The sequence below is a fragment of the Alosa alosa genome, chromosome 19 (assembly GCF_017589495.1).
Source record: "Alosa alosa isolate M-15738 ecotype Scorff River chromosome 19, AALO_Geno_1.1, whole genome shotgun sequence".
In the NCBI taxonomy this organism is placed as follows: domain Eukaryota; kingdom Metazoa; phylum Chordata; class Actinopteri; order Clupeiformes; family Clupeidae; genus Alosa; species Alosa alosa.
Window position 1 is genome coordinate 19,896,498 of NC_063207.1, and position 15,303 is coordinate 19,911,800.

The window sequence follows — 15,303 nt, forward strand, 5'->3', positions numbered from 1 at the left end:
TGTGTGTGTTTGTGTGTGTGTTGTGTGTGTGTGTGTGTGTGTGTGTGTGTGTGTGTGTGTGTGTGTGTGTGTGAAAACAAAACCCTGTGCTTCAGACTTTCCCCTATACAGAGGAAATAATTTATTTACCATCCTCCGCCCAGAGCCTTCTAAAGATGGAACCAAGTTGAGCAGGCACACGGTCAGGAGTACCCACTTTACAGAACCACTTTTTTTAGCCGGTCTCCCAGCAACGCTCCAATATTCAAATAAACACCCACAGTCAAAACATCTCAACCTTGCCTTTTCAGTGAAAAGATTGACACAGCATTTCACCTTCTGAACCATCACATATCATGACTTTATCTTAATGTGTTTTGAATGTGTGCTGTTGCTGTCAACAGTGTATATTTGCTGATAAATAATTCTGTGTGACTCAATGAAATACGTTAGGCATGAACTCAACCCAACCGTGTAAAAGGCTAGAGTCCTTGAGTCTCCTCGATTATAAAGAACAGAGTGTGCTCTGCCAAACCGGCTGAGACAGACTGTTGAGTCTTCCGGGTGGTGCTTGTGCGTTGACAAAGTAACTTTTCAAAGAAATACAGGGGGGACATTCACTGGTCAGCAGCGGAAGCCACTGGCCATGGGCACCACCTCCACGTCCAGCCATTTAGGCTGCCAGGGCTCAAAGAGGAGTGCGGAACCTCTGCGGAGGTTCTACGTTTCGGTTCTTAAGCACGTGCTCCTCCAGGACGACTTTCAAAAGACAAAAGTAAAAAAAAAGGGATTAGATGTGAAATGACAACTCAAAATGAGTGCTGGGCTTAGAGCACATCTGTGTCTTTTCTGCAGAAGAGAAGGGCAAAAACAGAACTGATTTCATGTGACAGTCTCCAGGGACAGTGACTTCCCGACAAACAAACAAAAAAAAAGCAAAGCTTTCAGAAGACGGACATGTTGCCACCACGAGAACAAGCGCACAATACAGACGCGGCTGGGCCCACAAAGAGACACTCAGGCGCCCTCCTGGGGAAAGGCATCTCTGCGCTTTATTTTGGCAACTTCGCACTCTCGTCTCGTCTGTGTAGTTGTTCTGTTAGGGGACTTACAGTGGACACATTTAACTTCACAGCCCGGTTCAATGCTGGCCATTGTGCAAGGGCCCAGAACTAATGGTGAGACTATTCGGGCGGATATCCTGTCCTCTGAAATACCGCATTGTAACTAAGGCTGCCACGAATGAGGAACTTGCGTGCGGGAACTCATGTCAAAAGTACAAATTTGCAAATATGCTTTAAAGCAGCTGAATAGAGAGATTCAGTAGAATTTTATAGATATTTCCTATTTCCTTTTGCTGATTTCAAGCCTAGGTCTATGATTGTCCCATTCAATATCAAAATTCAGTAGAGTTTCATGGATAGCGATATTTTCTTCTGTTGATTTCAAGGCTGGGAACTGAGCCATCTCTGATTGTCCCATTTGATAAACAGCATCTGGGACAGAAAAGATGCTGACTCCAACATGAGCACACGTTTACTCACCTCTGAACTGTACGGTGGGAGATAGTTCACTTGCGTCTCCGTCTCACTCTCGAAGAGCTAGAAGAGATGAACAGATAGATAGAGAGAGAAACAGCTTCATTAAAATTGTTTCTCATTTACTAGTTGACCAGTGGCAATGTTCATGTTAACCATCTCCAAAAGGAGCCTTTTTTTTATTTGATCAAACAACTTCACTCGGCAAGAGCTGTTTGCTGTGATACTATTTCCATCCTGGCTGGAACCTTTGAGGCTTTTGCTGCAAGTAATAGGCACTGCGGTAAAGCTTGAATTCAGATGAAAGGGGGAAGTGTGTCTACTGTGGGTGGAGAGGTGGATGGGGTTGCTTCTCCTGCCTTCTCTCTCTCTTTCTCTCTCTCTCTGCCTTTCTTTCCCCTCTGCCTTCTGTTTTCCCTCAGACTGTTGTGGCGGGTAGCGTTTTTCAGCCCTATCAGCCGTCTGGCAGGAATGACTAAGTGAATAGGTGTTCTGAGTCCGAGCAAGGCTGAAAGAGGGCTTCACCATGCTGAAAGACCCCATACTTGCAGAGTTCCAACTGGCTACAGCGGGTCACTGATTTGACTCTGAAAATGAATGTAGATGAGTGGGTTGCTGGGAGAAATTTAGTCTCTTTTCAACTCAGCAGCTAACAGAGAGAAGTCAAGCCGATGGACGCTAGCAAAATGTAAAACAAAAAATTGCTGTCATCACTGATGCTTATTTATTGTATTAGACTGTGCAAGAATCAATGTAAGGGTGTAGGTCAAAAGGTACATGAGAACAAAACACGTTTATGTTTTCAAGTCATTATCCACTACATCCATTAGCATCTTATTAAATGAATAAATGAAAATCTAAATGTTAAGTTCCCACAGCAAAGCTGAGTGCTTTTAGAAACTCTGGGGGGACTGCTTGCTACAAAGCCCAGGCAATTTGCTGGGGAGTGTGCTGTGCCCAGTGAGCTTACGGGAGTTTGTGAGTAATGCCAGATTAGATTGCTGGAGACAGGGAGAGCTCAAGCACAGTCGCTCCATTGCAGAGTTTAAGTGAGAGATTTCGGTGGAGGGCATGGATGGTTACTTGGCCTGTTTAGGGGGACGTCTGTAACTCTATACCCCGCGATCACAATCAACCTGAACCCATCTACGCAGAGGACAGCGAGAGTAACGGTCAAGCACTTCACGCTTCCACGCCTCCTCACTTTATCGTCTGTATCGTGGCTTGATGGTCTATTTCTAGTTAATCTCTTCTCATCCCCCCATTTGATCTCGCTATCTCACATGCGTGAGGACAGTTGACCGGAGGAGGGATTGAAGAAAAAAAAAAAAGACGATCCAAGAGAAAGGAATTCTGCTTGGTCACGGGGTCCGCTGAGGGCAATTAAACATACCCTAAAAAAAAAAACGGCTGCCATCACAAAGGAGAAGCAACCACACCTTTGACTCAGCACCTAATGTCTCCAAAAACGTGAGACCCATTTTAATATTTAGCAACCAGCGCAGGGCCCTTACACGAACCATCTGTTTGTTGCCGGAGGGCATGGTACAGCAGTCTGCAATCTACCACATATGGCTTTTAATAATTCACAGCACATTTGTGTGCACTCTCCCTGCTCCTCTCCTCTCACACCTCAGCCGTCTGCGCTGCCAAAAGCAGAATTGGGTCTCATTAGGCAAGCCGGCTGCAGCTCCCGTTACATGACACTTGTCAAAGCTGGGGAGGGACATGAGGGGGGTGGTGGTGGTGGGGGGGGGGTATTTTGGGGCTGTCCTGCCTTGCTAAGGGGGAAGGGAGGGGCACCTGATGGCAATGGTGTGCTGTCATCCAACTGTGAGGTCAGGCTAGCGCCAACAGGTCAACAGATACAAACAATGAACTGTGGTCTAGAAATGAAGTCCAGCTGAGTTTTTAGAGCTCTCCTGTAAATATTTTAAATTCTGGCACCACCATGTGGTAATGTGATTAAAAAAAAATGCATTCAAACATCAAAAAAATCAACGTTATCCTAATTGATTGATCGTAATCCAACAAAGCAACATTTTCAACAGCAAGTGGTTTAATCACACTCTCAAGATCACGAGGTTAGCTCCACTGAAACTGAAAACAATTAGCTGCTCTTCATAATGACAAGATTTATTTCGCTTCTAAATGGACAAGACAAAGAATAGTTGCTGCAATGGCACAAAACAGTGCAGAGACAGAGGAGTGATGAATTACAGTTTGAGTCAATGACAATGAAGGTGGAAACCACTCTTAACAACTTAACAGCGTCAGCGTCTCTGGCCTTTGGACACGGGCAACAGATAGATATTTTTGATGTCTTTAAAAAGAGCACAGCATCTTTCCTGAGGAGTTTTTCTAGAGCGGGAAGCAGAGGGGAGGAACGGGGACGCATACATAAATAACGGCTCCACTCGAGGCAATAATTACCATCTAGAGAGAAGACACAGAAGGCTGTTATTTGCACCTGGGTATGGAATTTTCCTCTGAACAGGAGAGATGATTTCACATCAGACCCCATTTGGTGCATCCACCGGGCAGGGATCCATTAAACACCTCTGTAGCACTGGAGAAATGCTCTCCCCCAGGCAGTAGTTTAACTCTTTCATACCTTACTGTAGAGAGACCGACTCCCTCCCTGAGTTAATGCAGCAGACTACAGCTAAATGTACCTGAGAGGCCGAGGGTCTTTTCTCGCGCCCCCGTCTGGTGAGGTTGTCCAGGCCCTTGAGCGAGGAGAATAGTCCTCGTTTGCTCCGTCCTCTCTGGGAGACCGACAGGGAGCGCTTCCGTAACGTGGCCTCATCTCTAGAACAGATCTGAAAATAGGTATAAAAGAACACAACCATGATCAAAACACATTATACCAAGATACTGAAACCTTCAACACTGACCCTTACAAAAAAGATGTTTATGGAAATGCACTGTTAGTATACTTATTATTCTAAAAATAAGCAAGTATACATAGGCCTATAGTTTACTTTTTGTGCACTGACCAGAGATATAGTAAATTGATTTATACTTAAGTGTACTTTTTTGGGTAAGGGTAGGTATAGCTTTTTGTGTACTGACCAGAGATATACTACATTTATTTATACTGAAGTATACTTTTTTGGTAAGAGTAGGTATAGCTTTTTGTGTACTACGAGATATTTGTGCATACTGACCAGTGCATGGAAGGAGGACACAGAAAAGATTCCGAGGCGGCCCAGAGCTGCTTTGGAAGGGCGGCTGGCAGTGGCCAGGAGACTCTTGGGATTGGGCAGCTCTCCGCCCTGCAAACTGGCCAAGTAACAGCGCATGCGGAAGAGGTCCATGTTGAAGCGCTCCAAGTTCTGCTCCCACTGCTGAATCTGTGAGGGAGGTGGGAATAGAACAGGCAGATAAATGTACTGCTGAATCTGTGAGAGAGGTAGGGATGGAACAAGCAGATAAATGTATGTGGAAGACATAGAAACTACAGCACTGCCTTCCTTCCGCAAGCATTACAATAGGGTAAGAAAAAATGTTGAACACAAAATAAAGGCAACTGATTTTAGGATGATGAAGATGGCACAATGCTGGAGTGTGTGTGTGTGTGTGTATAGGTTAGTGTGAACCAAAATAACATTTAATTGAGAAGGAGGGGGGGGGCATTCCAGGGAGGCATAATTACTTGAGGGGGTAAGGAGGGCTTGATCTGGTGCTGAGGGGGAAAGGCGGGTGGGTGGGTGGTTGGGATGAGAGCTGCTGCTCTGACTGAGGAAGAGCAGAGGGGGAGCTTATGGCTAATCCTCACATCGGAGTCAGCCCAGCCAATAAAAGTCATCATGGGGTGGGGGTGACTCCGATGATCACACCCCCCCCCCCTTAGAAACAACACAGCACTCCAAAGACACACACACACAAAAAACAGTGCAGTGCTTCTTCACACAATGTTTACAGCGGGAAGATGCTAATTTGTTTGCTGACTGGGGGGATTCTTAAATGAGACTGCATCCGAGTTCTGCTCTCCCTCTGTGCTGCTTGCTTAAATGGGCCTCATCTGCAAAGAAAAGCCATTCACTTCATAAAACAGTGTGAGTCTCTCTTGTAAAGATAAACGCGAATTCACATGACTCTTCCGGACCGACATAAGCACTCTTCTACACAATGATGAGGTTACATTACTCCATTAATGCCTCGACTGGGGAGCCCGCTCTGTTCCCTGTCACTTTGTAGGGTCAAAAAAGTCGTTTTAATGGGATGATTAGACCAGACTCCTGCATGCTCAGGGTGAGATAGCTCACGGGAACCGGTGTGGCCCTCATTAAGGCTTTACAGAGGCCCTGTGCTTTGGTAAATCCAATCAGCTGACCCGCGCATCACAATGGGAGCCTGGACCGCCTTTACAAAAGGGATCTCCTGGGGGACTCTGCCCGAGACAGAAGGCCTTTATCAGAGAGCTGGCATTAAGGTGTCAGCCAAAGGGATTCATCTCCCTCCCAAAGAAGAGGCGGATTAGGTTCGATACTCAGCTCAGGACAATTAAAGGCTGCACCACCATTTCCAAACCTTTGAAGCTCGGCGTCCCATGAGTATTGCAAATGCAATGAGTTCTCAGGCACGGGGCGAGAAGAATGCGCTCAGGTATAAGCAAAAACAATGCATCCGCAGTTAATTAACCGACAGAAAACTGCTTGAAATGCCATTTTGGGCATGGTAATTTATGAACAAAACAGGGCACACTCATTAACATTTTTATACGCAGGAACCTTCCCGAGCGAATGCCTGTAGCGCTACATAATGGTGCGCTGTGCTCCTGAACCGAGCACAGAATCAGGCAGAACACAATGCAACCCCTTTCCACTGGATACTGGCACCCCGGCCGCCTCGTGGGCAGGGAAAGCACTGGTGGACTCACCACATATTGGACCCATCTGGCCTCTGTACTGTGCTATTTAGTCACATTTTCAGTCCCATTAAAAGGAGGCTGGAATGTGCCTTTTCCTTTAAGATAGCCCGTGCCTTTCATTTGTCTTTCAGGCATCTGCCCTCCATTTCATCTTAAAGGCACACGCTTAATTGTTGTAAATGACAAACAACCACCAATTCCTTTTGAAGGTTGGGGCATGAAGCCTTGAGTATGCCCGGCTGGCACTGATTTCGGGGGGCAGGACATCAAAGAAAAGAAAGCTTGGGAGGTAGAGGACACTTTGCTCCCACCTCCTAGCCCCACTGCCTTCAAATCCATTCATCACCACGCCTGGTGCCCAGCTCCCACACCACTCCCTTGCTATCACATCATCCATCCGTTTTGTGGCACCCCTTCGACCCGCCCTACCCCCCTCCTGACCCCAGTATTGGCTCCAGACACTCCCGTCCAGCAGTCCCATGATTGTTAAAAGGACACTGCAGGGGGGGATTGTCTGGGTGGAATGGCGAGAAAACAGCCTTGCTGACAGGTCAGATTGGCTGAATAGTCAGGGGGTAGATGAAATGCACTTACAGACTGCCTCATTGATATTCCTGTACCCAAATAAGGGCAAATCCTGCTCAATCAGGGCTGTCTGGGTCTTGCAACACAGGTCGATGTGTAGTGTTGGAGCTCCCCCATACACCACACTTTCATTGAATATGTGCACATTCTCAGCACGTCCTCAGCAAAGCCGGTTACTACCAATTTAAGGACTCACAGAAGAAATTCTGAAAATTAACAAGGTAGCATAAACTCTGAAGAAAGGAACTCCATTATAAAGATTATTGCTCTTAAAATGCACACGGTTTCCATTTCTCTCAGTTGGAGGAACTGCTTGGTCGGTGCTTTTAAAGTACTGGAATGCTTGCTGTGGGAGAACCTAACCCCCCTCCTTAATTACCCTACTATAAACTCAGGTTTATGAACTATGCTCTTACAGTCTCTGAGGTTGGAGTGAGGGGGTGATAGGGGGTGACCCCTAGTAATGCAGCGCAAGTTATTTAAGCTATTACACTCCTCTAACATGTGGGAAAGCGACCAAATGTGATGCCCTATGCAAGTCATATGGTGTCTTCTGCAAACTCTATACTGTGCCTATTACTAAATTGAATCAATGACTAGGGCACAACAGTCATTTGTCATTGTCCAGAGTTCTACATCTAATCCTGAATGCTGTTTGCATTGCAAAAAGAGTTGAAATACAAACTGCTGTCTCTATGCGAAAGGTGCACAGAGACATCAATAGCTTCTCTATGCAGTTGCTGAGCCATGACAAAGAGTGAGAGCAGTATGCAAACAGCTTCCAAAACATGGCCTTGGAGTCAAATATTCACGCTTAGGCAAATCGCTATGCAAGCACCAGCGCCGAAAGTAGGTCATGTTGATTCAACGTGTTTTTGAAGAAGAGGTGACGTTGTGAAGGGGTCAAGCATTGGGTCTTTCGCCCTTAGGGGCACAGTGGACAGGCTTAATGAGATTCTTCTGAATGAGAGATGAGCGCTCACCTGGTTTTCGATGGCTTTCCTGTTCTTGGGATCGCTCACGATGGACAGCTGCAGCTCGGCCATTTTCCTCATCTTGCTGTCCATATCGATCTTCTGCAGGAGGCCGCGGATCTGGCCTCGGAGGAGCCGCAGGGTGTCCTCCTTTCCGTGGCGCTTGGCGAAGAGGGAGGCGCTGGCCGAGTGGATGGCAGTCACCCAGTTCTCGAGGTCGGTCTGGTTACTGGCCTGAGGTTGGGGAAAGACAGAGAGAGAGAGAGAGAGAGAGAGAGAGAGAGAGAGAGAGAGAGAGAGAGAGAATGTTAATCTTGGATGCATATTTATGTTTGCTATATATTGCACTTCAAGCATTCTCTATGTAAACCTTATTTTTTAAATGTTCTGCTTTGGCAATGCAGAAATATTTGTCATGCTAATAAAACTCATTTGAATTGAAAGAGAGAGAGAAAGAGAGAGAGAGGGAGAGGGAGAGAGAGAGAGAAACAAAAGCTTAAATGAAAGCTTGAGCTAAATGGACGGCATTTCAGCAGAGGCTACGATGAGCTGGTATGAAAGTCTGCGAGACTACAAGGCTTACTTTTGAAACCGGAGGTTGGATCTGACAAGTGTGACGTTCCCTAATCTAATCCAGTTACCTCTACAGAGACAGATCCTCCTATTCAGCCCAAATATACCATCAGAGAATGAGACCTTCCACTGGGACAGGACTTTTCACTTAGCTGCTTTTAATACGCAAAAGACTGGAATGCTCCTGACACTACTTTGACGGATGGCAGAAAATGAGTTCAGTTGAGAAAATTATAATCATGAAAGTTGTCTATATCATGCAATGCATATAATCACACTATGCCATTTTTTTAAAGGAAGGAAAGAACTGCCCTGAACAAAAAGTACTACGTGTCACATACGTGTACATCCTCAAAAAACAACATTTATGTAACCCTAAGGGAGAGGCAATAATTCAATAAACACCATTTTATAAACAATCTGGCATTTTATAAACAGCTTTTATCATGAAAACAAAGCTTGCAACTCATCACCAAAGAATGTACTGCTGACAAAGCAGTGAAGCCAAGCAGCCTTGGCACACAGACACACACCAAAGAAGAGAAATACACGCACACACACTCACACACACACACAAACGTACACACACACACTGAAAAACAATTTCTGTTTCTAATTTTTTGGTAGATCATAAACAACACATTGCATGACAAGGAGCAAAAACTTTCATGATGGTAAATATGGACCCTTTCAACAAGGTAAACAAAAACAATGCTTGAACATTCTATTTGGGCCCCAATCTACTTCCTCTGCATTAAGATAACATATGGAATGTTAAAAAGGAAGTCTTGTGGGGCCAACTATGATGCTGATAATGGAACTCTCTTGAAAGGGTCCATATGAAGCTAAAGAGAATAAACATTATGGCAGTTCTTTGAGATACCTACATTTCAGTTTTTATTCCCTTCCCCACTGTCAAATACAATGTAAATATTTAAAGACAGCTATCTACCTGAAGGTCTGGCGTAGGGGAATGAACAATAACATACCTGGAAGAGGTAGACGTCACCGTAGGTGTTGCTGAGGCAAAACACGTTCTCTCTTTTGGGGTGTTCAGGTACAGCCTGGACAATGCTGTCCTCAGCTATCAAGGCATAGCGAGGGGACAAGTCCTGCTCAGAGGAGCTTTTACCGTAGGTCTCATAAAAGAGTAATGTACAGCCTGCAGTATGAGGAGAGGTGGAAAGGTAAGGAGGGATATAAAGGGAAAGAACAGTGAAAATGGGAACAGTTCAACAAAGACTTTCAAGTGCACTTATCATAAGAGCAATAATTCTTTGGTCTAATTCTGCCAATCTGAGATGAAGCGCAGAGTACCCTTTTAGACCATACATAAAAATGACTGATAACATCTTTCCATGTCTTTGTAAAGCTTTTTAAATACTGAGGCAATTTGAAAAGCCTTAAACGAGATGTGCTTTTACTGAGACCAGATTTATTTTGGGTTTTGTTTAGTTTAGGTTTGTTTTGACAAATCCTGTGCCTCAATTTGCGACTTAAGAGTTGTGGAGAGTGATTATGGTATAGTAATAGTCTAGTCTCTAATCTAGTCTAGTCACTTTCTTGGTCTTTGCTGTCTTTGCGCTGTGGTCAGTAGCCAAACTGATAGACTCATTCACCATCATACCCAAACTCATAATCACTGGAGTGGAGGTCATTCGCCGTGAGATTATCCACTTAGGAATGTATAATACCCATAAGCATAACTGACACAAAGCCAGCAGTCTCCAGCAGTTGAAATGGAGGTGACAGATTTGAGTCTGACAGTAAAACTGTGCACTGTGCTTGCAGCTGCTCAGCGTAGGGCCTAACAGTGGGAGATCCAGGCCTCCATGGCTCACCTTTCAGGGTGACCCAGTAGTGCTTCCACTTGCGTCGGGACACCAGCTCCAGCTTCCGGTCTTTGTGGAGGGTGATGAGGGGCTTGAAGGAGAGCCACCCGGCCCGCCGGACCACCCCCTGCTCTTTCTCGAACAGCAGGTCCAGCTGCTCCAGGGAGCCCAGCGTCTCCTCGCTGCTGCTGTCCTCCGTGCCCTCCGTGGACGGCTCCTGCTGCCGCTCCTCGCTGCCGCCGCCCAGTCCTCCTCCTCCTCTTCCTCCTCCACTCCGGCCTCCTCCGGCCTCTAACTCCCGCATGAAGTTCTCGTAGATGTTCTGCCGCAGCGCGTCTGTCCCCTGGTTCAGGGCGCCAGCCGATTCACTGCGAGACGGCAGAGCTTGGGAACGCGAGCGGGACCGAGGCTGGGACGGGCCCCTCGGGTACCAGAGGAGACTGGACACCTGAGAGGGGGAGCTGGTCTCGGCAGTGAGGCCATCCACACCACTGTCGAAGCACTCATTGGGGTCTTTGTACCTCGGCTCCTAGAGGGAAAAGGACAGGGAGGTGTTCACACATCCATTGCATCCATTGATCCGCTGAATTTATTTTACTATAATTAGCATTAATTGTGTAGTATTTAGATTTATCAAGATTTACCATTGATAAAAAGTACTGGAAAAAGATAACTTTTTGCATTGACCACAGACAGAAAGACTGAATTGTGACCTACATGAAAAAGAGGATTGAATCCCTCATAATAAATGAGTTGCAATCTATTTGTAATTTTTTTCATGTATGTCCTTTAAACTTAATATGTGGGCCTGCTGACATCCCCAGAGAGATCTTACCCAAATGCTGAGCAATTACATTCAGTTCACGAGGGCACCCTCACTTCCAGTGCATTGTAATACACTTCGGGAGATTACGTTCTTTTATGAGAAATGAAGGCCCACCTGCACTCCATTAAATTAGACCATTGATTTCCCATTGCTCAATATGGACGAGTGCACTTCAAAAACACACAGTGAGAGAACAAGTGTCCCTCGCACAGCAAGCTTTACCTCAGCCTACCCAGCCAACAGCTGCCTCTTATTAATGGGCAAGGTACAGCCATCCCCATCGGAGGGCACCTACTGACCCCATCACTAAGATCTGGGAGCCAGGTGTGAGGTAATGGAGGTTGGATAGAAGTCTCTTTTTCCAAAGGAGTAAAAAATCGTAAGTGATATATTGCTAACCCTGCGTTCCCCCTCATGGCCTTACGTTCATTTCAACGGAGCTTTGGGACCAATGATAAGAAAAGACCGGTACCAGTGGAGCCGCCAACCGTGCACCAACAGGTACGGGCTTTGTAAGGTCTAGCGTCATAGCCACCTTGAGTTACATCCAGGAGAGGGTAACATAGCACAGAAAAAACCCATTAAAACTTCAGCACAGGGGGAATACAAAACTCTGGAAATGCTAGGTCTTTAACTATTTCACACAAAGGACCTATTTTTTTGTTCTCTCAAATCTGGACTCCATCCTAATTAAAACCTGAAATACTTGTTTCCATGAATGCTTATGTTTTATATCTGTAAAACCTTATTTCAGTTGATTTACAGCCATTTCCTATGGATCTAATCATAGTCAAAATAGACTATGCTATAGGCAGGAGGATAATTTATATCAGGATAAATGCACGAGTGCAAGCTTCGTCTTTTGTGAAGGAATTGGAAAACGATACTGCTCCGAGTCTAATACAAAAGTTGTGAAAGAGAAACACACAAAAACCAATGTCACCAGGTACCAGAGCACCGAGGAGAACAGGAATTTTGAGGTGATATGATTGAAACTGACATCTCGGCAGAACATACCTCTCCTCTTGGCCCCGAGAGACAAAACAATGCACACCAGTTTGTAAACTGTGAGCCTTAGGGGTCAATCTGAGGTCATGTGCTTCATGATAGCAAATAAACAAAAAACAAAACTCAAGTGGATAGAATAACTCAGTCACATGGAGTGTTAAACAGCCATTTTCATTTCAAACGAACTTGCCAAGACTGCTCATCTTCAGGGCTGTACACAAAAGTGTAACGCCTATCCTATGACAAATCCTTACATAAGACGTTTTTCAGATTAAATGCCAATTAAGATCTAGGATTTGGAAAGCAAGTTAGATAAGATAAATCAGGAGCACAAGAAACAGCACAAAGGGGATGGGCAAAGAGCAAAGGTACATTTCAGCTAATCTTTTTAAAGCTCAGCCTACATTCCCATATTCCACCCATCCACCTATCTACAGTGGCAGCCCTTCCCATCAATCATATCATATATCGATAAAGAATCCTCCCTGAGCGACTTTAGAATGGCTCTGTTTACACACAAACACGCCCCATCTAACTCCATGGCCAGATAGCTCTGCCAGCAGTTCTGCGCTCTACTCTGCAGCTATTCTCATCCTCTCTTCCTTGTTAAAGCGGTTTCGTTTTACAGCCACAGAGCAGTCCGGCTCCTCGCAACATACAACACACATATCCTGACACTACTCGCTAGAGAGTAGAGACAACATCAAAGCAGCACAGTTGTCATCATGCATTTTTTAACTTAAAAACTCTATATTCAATGAATCAGAAAAGATTACTTTCCACGGAAATAACTAAACTGTTTTCTGATTCAAAAACACCTTGCATTTTCACACATTGAAAATCAAAGACAAAACAAAGCAATTAGAGTAAGTAAGGTTATAACTTTCCTTGGTGCAGTCTGGCAAATCCAATAGGTTGGAGCTCCAGCACCCCATTGTTGATTGTGAAGGTTGTGGGGAGGTCATGATTGGTGGGCAAAGGGACAAATCCTGCCCTCAATATAGACCTAAAAAAAGGACGTCCCTGAACTTACATTGCTCTGCCTCTCCATGATAATCTTAGGACTGCTCTAATCATCTCTCTGTGTCTTTCTCTAGGGAACAGCGTGTCACAATTTTCATTTGTCGGAGCCCCACGGCCGCTATCTCTCCGACAGCTGGCCTTGCGTGGCTGAAAATATTGTGCCCGACATGGGATGGCGTTCAGCTCCTGACAAAGCAACACTGGGCCACAATGGCACACCGCCCAGGTAAAGTGGGCCGCCAAGAACCTGTCAGGTGGTTGCTCTTTTCGGGTACTCTCCCTAACTAGCAGGGAAACGAGGATGGTGGAGATGCCAGTAAACCGGCAGTGTCCCCGTCGAGCGAAAGCTGTCCATGACTCTGTAAGTCCCACTGACAGGGCGTGGGTGGCCAGCTTTTAATATGACCTCACCTTGGACACGCTAATATCTGTATGCGCCTATCTGAGAGTGATGCACTACACTTGCATCACCCTATTATAAGCACAGGAAATGTGGATTTTTTACTATACACAAATAATACATGACTGACTTCAGTTAACATGAGGGGAAAGCCTGGGTAAATATTTATTTTTAAAAACGTTTTGGACAGTGATATAAAATTTTCACAGCAAAACTATTCCCAGATGTGATGTTCACTAGGAAATGAGACAGACGCGAAACAAGCCAAAGACATCTTATTTTGTAGCCCTTTCTACACACCATATGAGATGGCTATCCATGACAGAGCTTCAAACTCTGTATTAGCAAACAAAAATGCACTGATATATACAATAAAGAACGATCAAAGTGAAATACTAAGCCTTAAATTACCTGCATTTTCCGCTTTTTCCGGGTCAAACTTCCAGTCCAGTCACTGAGGCGTCTCATGCGGTTTCTGATGGATTCCTTCTTGACTGCATCCTCTGCGACAGGCCTGGGTTTGCGACAGGGTAGCGTGTAGGAGGCATACTGTTTCACCTCTGGACACTCCTCCTCAGTGGGCACCTCCATGACCGACACAAAGGAGGCCCGATGCTTAGTGGGCATCTCATCTGGATACCGTAGAGGCAGGTCCTTGATTGTGTTGAAGGTGACTGCCATAGTGGGGTCACGGTAAAGTTCAGGAAGTAACTGTTCATCTAAGACTCTTGATTGGCTGTCCCCTGTGCTGCCTCCTACTCTACTAGGAGACAGACTGTCAGCTTCGTTCAGCTCGGCGCCAGTTCCCCACGGGGAGTCGTACCAAGAGCCCTCGGAGCTCAGAGAGCTGCCCTTACTGGTTCTGGTGGTGGAACTGGTGGCCGTCGGTGCTCCATGGTGCAGTTCGTGTCGGCGTGTGACCCCAGGTAGGCTGGGTGTGGAGTCCACATTTGGAGAGAACTTCAGCAGCTGCACAGGCCCAGCACACTCGTCCAACAGTAAAGGGCTGTTGGTGGAGTTGTTGGTGAACTCCACGCGTAGGCTGCCATCTTTTTTGATAACCACGCGTGGGCTGCTCTGCTCTTCCAGTGACTCTGGACAAGGTTTTCTCTCGGGAGTTTTGTGTCCATTCATCATGTATCCATTCAGCCTGCCATTTCCTGTGGCATCTTCATACTGTCCATAACCATTCTCTGATGATAACACCAAGTGGCCCTCTGATGCCAAGGGATCATGGGAACCCTTCCACGGCCCTCCATTGCCTCCCTCATTTACTCCTTTCGCAATGTAATCATAATGGCGGGGGACGTAGGGAAGAGTGCCTTTTTGCTGAGAGAGGCAACCATGGCCAACAGCTTTGGACTTGTGTGCAGACGTGCCTGGGATGACCCTCCAACAGCCGTGAGGTGATACTGACTCCTCTTTGGTGGAGCGGAACTTCAGGAAGGGCTTCTGTCTCCCTGGAAGGACGATGCTTGAGCCGCGCGGTCCCTGGATGCTATACTGGCTCTCGGAATTCCCCATACCTTCTCTCTGGAAGAAAGAATGAAAAAATGAAAATGAAAAAGATTCTCTCTGATATAATTCATGGATGACGAGCATTTTTTGCTGTGATAACCCCCTCAGCAATCGATTTGTCCTCTGATAGCAGTGCCTTTGCTTTGATCTTCAATTGGTCACAGCGTTTTA

General features: G+C 45.9%; 1 protein-coding gene across 4 annotated transcripts in view; it reads right to left on the reverse strand.

Moving 5' to 3' along the window:
- The window catches only part of tiam2a (TIAM Rac1 associated GEF 2a), a 76,480-nt gene that overhangs the window by 26,968 nt on the left and 34,209 nt on the right, over positions 1–15,303 (reverse strand). For all 4 annotated transcript variants that reach the window (XM_048227882.1, XM_048227883.1, XM_048227885.1 and 1 more), the window contains exons 3-9: positions 14,026–15,147; positions 10,367–10,886; positions 9,515–9,687; positions 7,962–8,186; positions 4,688–4,873; positions 4,193–4,339; positions 1,524–1,580 (exon numbers count right to left, since the gene is read on the reverse strand). In XM_048227882.1, coding sequence (XP_048083839.1) covers positions 1,524–1,580; positions 4,193–4,339; positions 4,688–4,873; positions 7,962–8,186; positions 9,515–9,687; positions 10,367–10,886; positions 14,026–15,138 — 2,421 coding nt within the window. In that variant the 5' untranslated portion in view covers positions 15,139–15,147. The remainder of the gene's footprint in view (positions 1–1,523; positions 1,581–4,192; positions 4,340–4,687; positions 4,874–7,961; positions 8,187–9,514; positions 9,688–10,366; positions 10,887–14,025; positions 15,148–15,303) is intronic.